General features: G+C 43.0%; 1 protein-coding gene across 3 annotated transcripts; it reads right to left on the reverse strand.

Annotated features, from left to right (window-relative positions):
* Positions 1 to 636: 636 nt before the first annotated feature.
* Positions 637 to 12,834, reverse strand: ARFRP1 (ADP ribosylation factor related protein 1). Of its 3 annotated transcripts, none has more exons than XR_009933774.1 (9): positions 12,620 to 12,834; positions 11,512 to 11,611; positions 11,050 to 11,137; positions 10,501 to 10,583; positions 9,801 to 9,882; positions 9,563 to 9,633; positions 3,381 to 3,481; positions 2,532 to 2,615; positions 637 to 1,898 (listed from the first exon to the last, which is right to left on the reverse strand). XR_009933774.1 is itself a non-coding variant. In XM_062505033.1 (8 exons), the coding sequence occupies exons 2-8, from the start codon at positions 11,602 to 11,604 to the stop codon at positions 1,811 to 1,813; spliced, it is 606 nt and encodes a 201-aa protein (XP_062361017.1). In that variant the 5' UTR covers positions 11,605 to 11,611; positions 12,620 to 12,834; the 3' UTR covers positions 637 to 1,810. The 3 variants fall into 3 exon arrangements, 1 of the variants encoding a protein (XP_062361017.1); XR_009933773.1 differs by having other exon boundaries at positions 2,487 to 2,615; XM_062505033.1 differs by lacking the exon at positions 2,532 to 2,615.
* Positions 12,835 to 12,873: the final 39 nt, after the last annotated feature.

Consider the following 12,873-nt stretch of genomic DNA (forward strand, 5'->3'; position numbering starts at 1 on the left):
AATAGTATGTGGAAATCTTGGAAAACCCCTTGTGTCCCAAAGAATAGATATTTCAAGCTACTTGACTAGAGTGTTTTGACTTCCAGCAAGCTACTTTTGTTCATTAGTTACTGTTTTACATCTTCAGTTTGATTGTTAGTACCAACTCTGCCAACCAAAACATCCAGGGCCACAAAGTCACCTTGAAAACACTCAGCCTTTCCAAGTGTTTTCAAGAGCCCAGTGAGAGAGATGCTCCTGATAATCGACGGCCATTGGTTCTCCAAAACTTCAGTACTCCTGAAAATCTCAGCCCTGCATCACATGCAGCACCCAACAAAAGTGCCACTTGTTACAGTGGGTGAGTGATTTCCTCCACATTCACAGAACACACAAGAAAAAAAGACTGGGTCACTAGGTCTGAAGGAGCCTTACTTCTCTTGCTGAGAAGCAAAGATTCTGCTCTTCAGTTTGCAATTATTTGCACTAGCTTTATTAACTGAATAACACAGCCCAGCTGCCTTTGTGCTTTGACCCAATTGTGAGAATATGAATTATGTTCTCTCTCAAAAAACAACTGCAGTGACTTCCATGCAGAAAATTTAGCAGAAAATTCTTTGACAGATTCCAGCTAAGAGACTTTAAATGAATACTACGGACTGGCTCAAGTACAGCTGGAATAGTGGTCCCTTCATTATGTCAGTAAACAGAACGTTCACCAGTGCCAGGAGTAAATAAAACAGCAGAGGAGCAACACCCATTGCCAAACCACCATGAAATTCATGTAAAAACTCATTTTCAGGGAAATGACAGTGATATGTGAGCAGATCTAGCTGAGTAGGCAATGTAAGCACTGAGTACTGCTCATCTTTTGAGTGCTGCCTCTCTGTTTTTGCCTACATTTGAAAAAAAAAAATACTAAGGGCTGAGTACTGCTATTCCCAAATACCATTGTTTCAGCCAGGGAAGTTCTAAGAAGTAGGAAGCTTTATTGCATACCGATTTCTCCCTGCCTAGAAGTTGTTTTCAGCTTAGAAAGATCACAGAGAGGGCCTTGATTCACTCCAGTTACAGAAGATCCCAACTACTCTCAGGATTAAATAGAATGCACAGAGAGACTGGCAGTCAGAGCAAGGCAGTGCTTCTGGAATCTGTGTCCTGGTAGGAATATCCATTTCAACCAGCACAGTGGGATTTTTCATGAGGTCTTTTCCAGCCTCAACGATTCCACAATCCAATGACCACTGTGCAGTTGCTGGTTTCCACATCTGCTTTTACCACAGGTCAAAGTTACAAGTCAAAACCCCAAGTGAAAATCAAGTTCTAACCAATGTTGTCTCTCCCCACTACACAAACAGCAGCATAACAGGACCAGTAACACCCTGCAGGAACATGGGGCTGGAGCAGCAATGGTCTTTGCAGTTAGGAGGAACAGCCATTTCCCAGGCTGCTCCTCCCCTTCCACATTCATCTACACATTTCCTTCAGGAGTTCCTTCATGTCACTGGCCTCCAGCCAGTTAGACTAATAAATCAGGAATCACAAAGTGAGATAGTAGAAAATTAAGTCCTTTGCATCAGCAACAATGTGTAGGTTGCTACATAGGATGCTCTAGGGCCAATGACAATACTTAATGTAAGAGATTCCCACCCCCCACCCAGTTGGAATCCTTGGCTCAAGTTTTGTGTTTTTTTAGACACAGAAAGAGAATATTTGTCTCCAAACTTAGGAAAGAATCAGGTGTAATAGGAATCCAGTGGATCACCTTCTTTAAAGGGAACACAGAAGTGTGTGGAAAGAGACTGTCCATTGCTTGGCTGGCTCGGAGCTCCTACGTGATGTCCTTCTTCCTTGGGGGGCGGTGGATGTTCCTCACCACGCACTTCACCATCCATTCAATTCCTTCATTCACCCCTTTGCTAAGGAAATAAGCAGACCAGGTTTTAAAATAAACCAACAAGAAGAAGCAACCAAGAACAGAAACATGGATCATATAGGCCTTAACTGAGCCCTTACATGAAGAATGGAAGGGCTCTACTCGTCCCACAGTTGTTTGTTGGCATTTCTGTGTTATTTCTCATGCAGGAAAACAATAAGGATCTGTTTTCTTTTAGCTCAGCAATGTATACCTCCATCCTTTACTTTCTGGTGTCTGTGCAAGTCTACACCCAACTTAGTCACCAACTCCGTGGAAATCTTGGGATGAACAAGCATCAAACCCAACTCACAGATGGTTTGAGGTTATTTTGCCACAAACCTCACACTAGGTGTATAAGATCTTGCTATCCCGGTTCCAACTTTCTGTAATCATCTGTGCTGGGGCTGCCAAGCAAGTCACCACCTTGCTGGTCTGCACAGCTCCCCAGCCATGATTTTCATATTATTTAGTCTTTTAGTGCAAGCTCAAACTAGAATTTTGAAAGGAAATTCCACACAAATCAAAACTAGAAATGTTCAAAAAAAAACCAACTGAAAATGTTGTTTTTCATAAGGTTATTATCTAATACCTCTCTTCCAGTCAGTGCTTGAATATTGTTCTTGTGGTCATTCACCTGCTTAATGGTATGTGATTTGTAGCAATGCAGACAACGGATTTTTTTCACAGTTCAAGAAGTTCTTGTTATCCTTTGCAGTAGCTTGTATGATAACACAGAAAAAATGTCAAAGCTCTAGATTCAGCCCAGGCAGTAATTCAGCCAGGAGTGTTTCCACCACCTGGAACAAAACTTTTGACTTATTCCAAGTAACACTTTTCACTTAAAGAACTGAAAGTACGAAGAACCAAAGTACTGCAAGACTCGATATGCAATAATGATGCTGAGGTATCAAGAATTCAGTGGGTTAGTCAAAGATCATGGCATGCAGCTGTGTAAACTCAAATTAGGGTCTGTCTTAGTCATCAAATTTTAAACCACAGGCATCCCCATATTAGAGGACTCCTGGAGACTGTGATATCATCCCCATCACAATGCTCATTCGCATGCCAAAGAATATGAGAGCAGAAACATAAGTATGGCAGCAACAGTGAAGCACCACCCATTTCTCTGGCAGAGGCATCAACAGCTGCATTTTCAACAGACTTTGGACCTAAAAGCCAGGAGCTGCAGCAAGCCAACATCTGCAAGGATTATTGTGTAAGGAGAAGGGAAAATTCAGGGACAACAAATATGCCTCCAAGTCCTGCTGCTCTCAGCCAGCAGTACGTTTCCACTGTGTTTTACAGATAGGATTTATAGATGAAGTTACTGAGCTGGTACAAGTCCAAGGTTTGCAATCTGTCAGTGCTGGAAGGAAGCACAGCTCCCTTTCAAGCTTTAATAACTCCTGTAGTGCTGCTCTGTGTGTGACACCCCACAGCTGCTCAGTCAACCAATTCTCAATATACCCCTTCTCATACTCACCCAGTAAGGGCTGAGCAGGCTTGTGTCAGGCAGTCTCTCTTCCCAATTTTGTTAATGCAGTCACTAAATGCTGTCTTGATATCAGGTATTGACAGACAAGCCTGTAAAGGGAACCAAAATAGAGCTTGTTTGTGCTATAAGACATGGTGACCTTCTTCCACAATGAATCCTACCATGACTGCAGTCCTGCTTCGGTCAGAATGGCAAAGCTGTGAGGTTAAACCCACTCACCCACCAACACAGCAAATTCACCTCTTTTCATTCCAAAGAAATGAACATATTCTTTTTTCACCAAAGAGAATGCTGTTTGCTGACAGTATACACATAGTGCCTTAATCTGTACAGTTCTAAGCAAATAGTCCTGAAAATGAGCACAACCTGCACCCTCTAAGGATATTTCTTCCAAGCTGTATTTAAGCTTGTATTTACCAGCACACTACAAGAGCTTTAATATTTACAAAGCCTTTTGAAACAGTGTCCCTGCCACAAGCCCAGCTGACTCTTTGCCAGCATCCTGGGTATTCTCACAAAACAAGCTGTGATTTTTCCTCAGTTCTCAGCACATTCCTTGGCATTACACCCATGCCCCACCAGCACTTGTCTGTTTGCATTCAGAGAAAACACTGGCAGCACTGAATGAGGCACGTTTTCTGATGCCACTGTGCTCTTGGCCCCCAGCAGGTCCTGAATGTCTGTGAGGCTGCCAGGAGGCTGCTGGGAACAACATCACAAATCATAACCCCCCAGTAAATCAGTGGATTAATTTCCTCACATAAATCATGGTGTCATCACAAAAATCTTAAAGCTACAGCAAAAGCAAACCTGCCCAACTGAGGTCTGGACTTGCACCTCCCTGAGGACTCTACTCAATTTTTCCTCAGGAGCCTTGGACAAACCATTTAAGCACTTCAGCTGGCCATGAGCCCACCTTTCCTCCTCTCTGCAAGGACATTCTGGACCTTCAACAAGTCTCAAATATGTCTTTCAAACCTTCAGTCAGGCCCACATAGTGTTTTGGACAAATATTTACACAAATACCAAACTGGACCCTTGTGGGTTCTGAGGACTGGCCAAGTGGACATAAACTGTGAGAGAACAGAAATATGAAAATTAATGTTACCAGCCATCCATTTGCAAAACACTGATTCTGAAGAAATTAAATACAGGAAAGCAGATTCCATTGCTTACATGTAGGAAGGGATCTTAAGAAATGGCTTGCAAGGAGTTTAACAACACCCAATTCCCATGTGCCCTTGACTCCATTACTGTGAAACTTTTGATGACTGTACTTTTTTATGACCTCAGCTCCATTTTAAACTTGCCCTTTCAATCAGTGACCTGGAAACTGCATCCAAAAGTGTTACTGACATCATTCCATAGAAGCCTCAACAATTCAGGTTAGGATTTTTGACAAATGAAAAATATGCAGCTCATACAGATGAGCTGTCAGACACAGGATAAACAGTTAATTTAAAAAAAAAAACCAAAACCCAACAATAATTACTAACTTTAGAGGGAGCTGGAATTCAAACCAGCAGGTCTAGAAGATGGGCAAGAGATTGCAATCAACCAACCATTCTCTACTGTAAAAAGGTTTGTAAAAAAAGCTGCTCCCTTAGCCTGGTATGATGTCCACTGCCCAGTAAGAAAGGCAGGTCCAAATACTTCCCAGTTTAAGCCAAAGCTCTGGACAACTCAATTACCCAACAACTGGGAAGGAGAGGAGCTGCATGTCAGTAATTTGAGCTATTTTTCACATCTTTGTTTTTTTCAGTCAATGAGATTCGGCAGCAGGAAGATCTCAAGGGGATTTAAATTTGAGCAAATGTTTCTTGAAATATAAAGCTTCTCAGAGTTTAATATAATTGTAAAATTATATACTTTTGAGTATATCCTTTTCGTCTTCTTCTTGAGTCTACCCTTTCCTTCTCCTTTTCTGAATGATCATACATTTTAAAATATTCAAAAATAAATCAGATAAAATGTTCAAGACGTGAAGTAATAACAGACAGCACAGCAATGTTGTCCTTGATTCCTCAACTTCTACTTGCACAGGTAGAAAAGCCATCAAGCAATGAACTTCCCAACACCACCCTGCACATACCCAGCAGCACAATGAACCCACATCCTTCACACCTTGCCCATCCTTGAACCCCTTGAGACTCAACTTTTCCCAGTGCAGCTGACAATTACATCCATTTTTATCTCCCAGTATAAACCACTGTTATAACCTCCCTTTCCCACCTTCTGGTAGAGCTGTGGCCTGCCCCACCTTCCACAGAGCTGCCCAGCCATGGCTTTCCATGGAAATCTGCACCAGAAAGAGTTTTGCTTCTGAGGAGACTTTGCACCATTCACATTGTCCCAGCAGGATGTCACTCCATCACCAATCCTGTTTTGAGGAACATCGTTTTCCCCTTGGGATAAAGTAGAGCAGCACAGCAGAGGGGTAACACCAAGCCTTGTTACATCAATGGGTAACATCAATGCCTTGTTTTAGTGTTCCAGGGAAAGCCATCAGCTGCAATCTCATGTGACAGCAGGGAATGAGGCAGATTATCCATCACTTCAGCAAGGGGCATCTGAGCTTCTCATGCTCAGGGAAAAATGTCAGCTGTGGCTTCCAAGTTCCCCTTCTTCCCAGCTACATTACAAAATATTTGTTTACAGATGTGTTTTGTTTCTCAGCTGCAAACCCATAACCCAAGAGCAAAGAAGGGAAGCTGGATCTGTGATCACATCAATAGTGCTCCATTACAGTAACACAGTCCACAGTGACCTTTCAGGAATGATGGTATCTCTCAGCCAGTTCACAGGAACCTCACACACAACACATGACAAAGCAGATTTCCATCTCAGCTTCCCCAAAATAATAACACACTGTAAAACATCCCTTGATGAAGGCTCCTCCAGGCATAATCTAGCCAGGACTGAAGCAAATTCTTCCCATGAAAGGTTCAGAATAGCATTACCCAAAGTAAGACTCAGCAATGGCACACCTAAAAATCTATCAAGCAGCAAGGCAAGTTTTAGCCAAAAAAGGTTGTAGAGCCTTTGCCCATTTCTCAAATCCACTGGAGCAAAGACAATGCTGCTGCCTGGTCTCCTGTCAGGATAAAACAAGTAGCATGGATAAAACCTCAAGGACAGGCTCTTCAGTCATCTCAAGAGTAATCAACCATCAGAACGGAACTAAAAGAGAAACAACACCAAGGTGGATTGCCCAAATAAAGCTATTTCACAAAGTCTGACTCACCTGACCTATGCTGTGTGGCTACCATTTTGACAAGTTTGTTTTGAATTAGAATTTAAGATTCTTTAAATTTAAAGAAAGAACAGTATAGTCTCAATTTAAACCATCTTACTTAAAACTATTTTTACAGAGAGGCTGTGGTAGGTCTTCAGTTGGAAACTAGAATGGCTTTCATGCAGGAGGTCTGTTTTCTGACAACTGTGTGGAAATGAGTATTCTGCTACTCACCATGACTCCTCACATTTTCCAAAGGCACAAGGAGGCTTTTCAACATTCTGGAGATTTCAAATTAAATTTCCAAAATTTATCTTTAGATGAGGATGGCAAAACTTCCTCCCAGACACGGGTCATCACACAGCACCAGTAATTTTCAGATTGTTAAATTTCAGATGCTGTTTCTGACAGGTCATGTTTTTCCAGTATTTCGAGTAGTTGCACAATGAGCCATTCTATCCTCAAATTGTAACAGTTCATTGTAAAGCTTAGAAATATATACCTTGATTAAACCTTTCAGTAGCTGCATTCACAGCAAAACAGCAAATATCAATTCCTATTTTGCTGTTTTTTCTGCCAGAAGCCGTATTTTCAAAAGTGGCATTCTGAGTTGAAAGAGAGTTCACATTAATTAGTAGATATTCTCCTACAAAGCTTTAGTTCCTTTAAAAACCCAAACAAATTCTTTCCTCCAACACATATTTGACTCTGTTTTAAAATTATTTATAAAATAATCTAGTTTTGGAGCCCCTGCTGAACACAGAGCATTCTCCTGATATCATAAAATATCACATTCAGTACTGTGAGAATTAGAATTGGTGTTTTGCAGTCAATACCCATATTTAATCCCCTGGAATGACCAAATACCATTCATGCTTGGCAGTGCTGAGAGGACACAATGTACCCTTGGGCTCACAGAAGAATTTTAACACTTTATGCAATTTCCAGTTGCATCAGCACTTTTGTTATCTTAATAACAGAATATAATCTTAAAATATAGAACAACTATGTCAGATGTACTATTCCTGATGTATTTGATCACAAGTTTTCTGCTGGAATCTACTGACATCATCAAGAATTACCCTTCATCTCCAAATACCAGCAAGGTTAAGATACCACTTATCCTCTTAAGGTTAAGATACCATTTAACCCTTATGATAGTTCAGGACAGAGGGATGCTGGTGAGAATTCCCTACTACAGTTTTATGTCTAGAGATCCAGAGCAGAAAAACCTCTATCAATGCTAATTATCAGTTTTATTCTGGAGGTCTTCCATTCTGCTAAATCAGAGGAAGAGAAACAGGCTACTGAGTTTACTCAACCTTGTTTAAGTGAACCTTGGTAATTACTGAAAAATAAGTCATAATATCCCCTTAGTGATTTGTTAATAGCATTGATGTCTCTTTGCTGGGTCCGTATCCAAGATCATTCTGTAGGACTGGACCTCTAAATATCCAATGTAGGTATTTCTTACAAACAGGCAAACCTCCAGTGGGTTTAGCTTTGCTAATCTCTTGTTACAGCTTTACAACTGAATGAAGGCACTAAGTCTGTGGGCTGGTCTTGGACCCTCCAGAGGGAGCAAGAAGTCAGATTTTCTTTTGAAAGACTGTTCCAAATACCTCTTCCAGTAATTCAAAGAAGTCCACTTGTTCAACTATTTGCCTTTAGTCTGGCTAGAGTGTCAGAAGAGCCAGTGTCTGCAGCCTGTAACAAAATATGTACGTACAACCAAAAGAGAAACTGGAACAACTTTCCAAGTCACTGCTTGGAGCTTATCCTCAACAGGTCAAGGCAAGAGTGCAGGCTGCTCCCTGCAGAAAAACTGTGGGGCTGCACAGAAACATTAAAGTCAATATTCTGGTTTCCATAAAAAAAAGACAGACCATTCCCCTACATTCCACATACCACAGCAAAGTGAGGACCATAAATCAGGAGTTCAGTCTCGATTTCATTCTTCTACATGGAATTACATTTCTCTTATTTCTAAGACTAGATAATCTAGATAAATAAGATCATCCAAAACCCAATCTGTGTTGTACTCATGAAATGTAAACAAATCCTCCTTTAGAGCCAAGTGATTTCTACGGAAGTCTCACGTGTTTCCAAAAGTGCAATCATTCGGACAAGTGCAAAGTCCAGAGGAAGAACCTGAGAAGTATCTGAATGCTTCGAAACAGAGACTGATCCGAGCTGCCAGGCCTGGTGCTCCAAATCCTACTGGAAGCCTCTGGCTCCATCTAGAGACGAGTCACTGGAGCTGCAGTCCTGGAATTCCAGGAAGAAAACACCACATTGGGCACTCTCTTCTCTTTTTTTCTATGCTGGGGGAGGTAAGGGTAACCCAGGATGTGTCACCTAAGCACTGCACCACTCACAAAATGTCAAACCCAAACCAAGAGCCTTACAGTTCTGTACACGCTGGAAAGAATTCAAATTACATTATCAGAAAAGAGCATTCCTTGCCATTCACTGCTGTCACTAATGGAATGCTCTACAACTAACAAGTCTTTTATAGAACAGATCTTATCCAATTATGGGGAAAAGATTACTTGCTTCACATCTGTTGTGCTATTCCTGGGTTTTAAAAGAGCAGCATAAACAAAGTGCACTAAACATTTTTTTCTGAATAAACAGGAAAAAAACGTATCAATATAGCCAGTCACAGTACAAGAAAGACCCACCATAGCTATGCAGTTTGTTCTGCTTACATAAAGAGTTCAAAACTACATGCTTGTAGGAAGCTAATTCATGGCACTGAAAAAGAGCTGCAGGAGAAAGGAGAAAAAAATACCACTGAATTCACAGCAATTATTTCCAGTGGTGGGAAAGCACCATAGAATCAGCTCAGGAATGTGGAACAAGTTTAACATGAATGCAGAGTTCACCTTTCCAAGGTTTATTTGCTCATTTATGGAAATCCTCCACATTTTACCTCTACATCCTGTTTGTTGGCCAACACCAGAATGGGAACCCCTTCCAGAGCTTCACTGGTAATCATCTTCTCTACAAAGGACAGAAACAAAACCAAGTTTAGCCAGTTCTGTAACAGAAGCTGTACAAATGCCTGGCACAGATTATCTGGACAGAGGGATGAAGCCAGAGGTTCCTTCTTGCATTTCAGTTTCATTTGATACAACCTTTCAGGTCTATTTTGTTCACACTGTACCTACCAAAAGCTCTTTTGGACTCGGAGAGCCTCTCCTCATCAGTGGAGTCAATAACATAGATCACCCCATGAGATTCAGCATAGTACTGGAAGGAAAACATAGATGTTGGTGTCAATCCACTAGGATCACTTGTTCATCTTCCTGATTTTATTTTAATTTGGTACAGTTTGCTCCATGTGGAGGAGATCAACCAGTTAGAGGCAGCTGTATCCACAGTGTGCCTGGACAGAGTGGAAGCACCTGGCCTGTGCTGTCTGCTCTGTTTGCAGGCCTGATCAACACACCAGGTGGAAAAGCTCACCTGTGTCCCCCCAAAGTTTATCTCAATGGCAGAACCCAGATCTGGGTTGGTAACTGCTCTGTGTAACCAATGATGCAAATACTAAGCACAGAAACAGTGGAATCTCTGAAAAGGTGTTAATGCTAAATACTGGGGTTAGCAATAAGCCTGTGTGATTACCAAATGATTGTAGTGGTTCAGTTCTAAAAGAGACAAAACTGCTTCTAAAAGAAATCATGGAATCACAGGATGGTTTGTGTTGGAAAGGTCCAACCATCTCATTCCAACCTCCTACCAGGAGCAAGGAACACCTCCCACTAGACCAGGCTGATCAGAGCTCCATCCACCTGGCTTTGAACACTTCCAGGGACAGGGCAGCCACAAGTTGTAAAAATCAAATAAAACCAAAACCACATCTCTAACCTTGTCCCAAAGCGACTGCAGCTCCTCCTGCCCGCCAAGGTCCCAGAACATCAGCCGAGTTTTGCCAACATCAATAGTTCCAACTAGAAGGAAGGAAGAAAGGGCAATCCAATGAAAACTACAGGTGCTGTAAAAAACAGACACCTGCACACCCCACCCAGAAATCTGGGGTGGGACAGGCATGTAGGAGAACAAATCACAGGCAGTGGCTACTTGCAACAGAGCAAAACCTGCAGGGAGTGATCACAAATATAGAGCAATACCTGTGCAGATAATTCCAGAACTGGGCCAAGGAATGAACTCCAGGGAAATATAGTGTGAGAATAGCATTAAAATAGGATATCTGGAGTTTTAATACTTCAAGAGTTTCTCCTCTTAAGCTGAGAAAGTCTATTTTGTTCTCTACAAAAAGACCTGGGCAGTTGGGACATACAATCTCTGCATCCAGGAACTACTCTGCCCATCTGAATTTTTAAATATTTCAAACAAAAAACAGCTGTTGTCTGACTGCACAAGAAAGCTGAAAAAATTCCACATGGATTTACTTACTGTTTAAGCCTACAGTGGTTGTGATTTTGGACAAACTCATCCCTTTGTAATTCTTGTTAAATCGGGTTTTAGTTTGTTCAAGGAAGGTCTGAAAAAGAGTAAGACAAACTATTTACTATCAAACATTTTAGTGGCTGGAGTAATCCTACCCCAAACTTGCCTTTTTCATTTCTGAACAATCCTGCTCGAGCAGATACTGTCCTACCTAATTTTGGACAAACCACTCTTCTTGCTCCCTATTTTAGCAAGAAAAGAAGGGATCATAGGTGATTATGGGATTACCAAAGCCTCAGCCACATCCCTGAAAGCTTGTACTAAATTTAAGTAATGAGGAAAAGCTGACTGCTTGATGTGGCATCACTAAAGTAACTCAGGACACAGCTGAAGAAAGACAGACCCTTGTTGGAAGATCTGTCCCCGGAGGATGTGTCTGTCCTCCACGGGGTGATGAACAGCACTTACAGTTTTACCAGCATTGTCCAAACCCAGGATCAGGACACAGTATTCATCCCTCTGGAACATGTATTTATAGAGCCCTGACAGCAGCGTGTACATCCTGCTCCTGCAACAAATGCCAGGAAACCAATTAACAAACAGGTCATTCCCAAAAGCCTCTCATGCCACAATGCAAGTATTTCCCGACACCAGACAAATAAATTATGTTACTCTTCTATCAGTAACTCTCATATTTAGACAATCCCAGGAAAAAACACAGATCTAAGAGAGATAATGAAAATAGCTCAAGATCGAATTTGGGGTTTAAAGTGGAACTGAGGAAGGACTTGAACAAACACCTCCTGTAGTAAACGTAAGGCCCACAGAAAAGGAAATGATCTTGATACAAATACGAAGAACAGGTATTTTGAGCAAGAATCTACAGAAGCTCACATTTGGTTTTCGTGGTGCTGGATTTGCACACACAAGGCAGAGCAGCTTTGCTGGGATGCAGGAAGCACTGCACACCAAGTGCTGCAGCTGATTCACATGCCGTTGCAACAACCCTTCTGTTCAAACACAGATAAAGGGAACCTCAAGGCAGAGCTTTTGAGAAGCAGCTACCTCTAAACAAGTGCGTGGTTAAATAATCACTTTGAAGTCAAACACCATTACCTAAAGGGAAATAAAAGTGTTCCAAAGCACGAATCGGGGGTTTCATGGTAAGGGAGGACAAGGCCTCTAAGTGCTAGGGCTAGCCCTAGGGGCTGTGGGGCCTCAATCCCACAGGTACCGGGTCCACCCTTCGCCTCCAGCTGGGCGACAGCGGGGTCTCCTGCCGTCCCCTGGGGAGCAGCCGGGCCACTGCCTGGGAGGAACCCTGGTCCGCTCCCCTTTCGGGACAGCGACTGATCCCGGGCTGCTCCTCCCTAACCCGGGAGATCCCTCCAGATCCAGAAGATTCGGGAGATCCGGCCCCTTCCTTCCCTGCCACAGCCAGTGACGGCTGAAGAGGAACACCGGCCCTATCGCCATTTCCCCCTAATGTCCCAGCATCACGACAGGTCCCGGACCAGGCTCCCTAGCGCAGCGGGCGAGGAAAAGAGCCCCGAGCCTGAGGCTTGCAGCCCCTCACCTGGTCCTGGTACCGGTGTCAGCGTTGGAGCCGGAGCCACCCCTCACGCCTCTCCTGCGCCACCGTCCGCCGCCATTCCGCGCCCAGGACTCTGGGAAGTGTAGTCCTGTCGCCGCTGCGATGGCGGTTCAGAGTGGGGTCTGTGGACTACAACTCCCACAATGTCCAGCTCCGCCGGCCTCTCGGGGACCCCGAGCGCCGGAGCGGGTGACGCGTCGGTGAGCGCAGCCGGAAGTAGGGGTGTTGGGGCCGGA

This window comes from Cinclus cinclus, chromosome 18 (assembly GCF_963662255.1).
Source record: "Cinclus cinclus chromosome 18, bCinCin1.1, whole genome shotgun sequence".
Classification (NCBI taxonomy): Eukaryota; Metazoa; Chordata; class Aves; order Passeriformes; family Cinclidae; genus Cinclus; species Cinclus cinclus.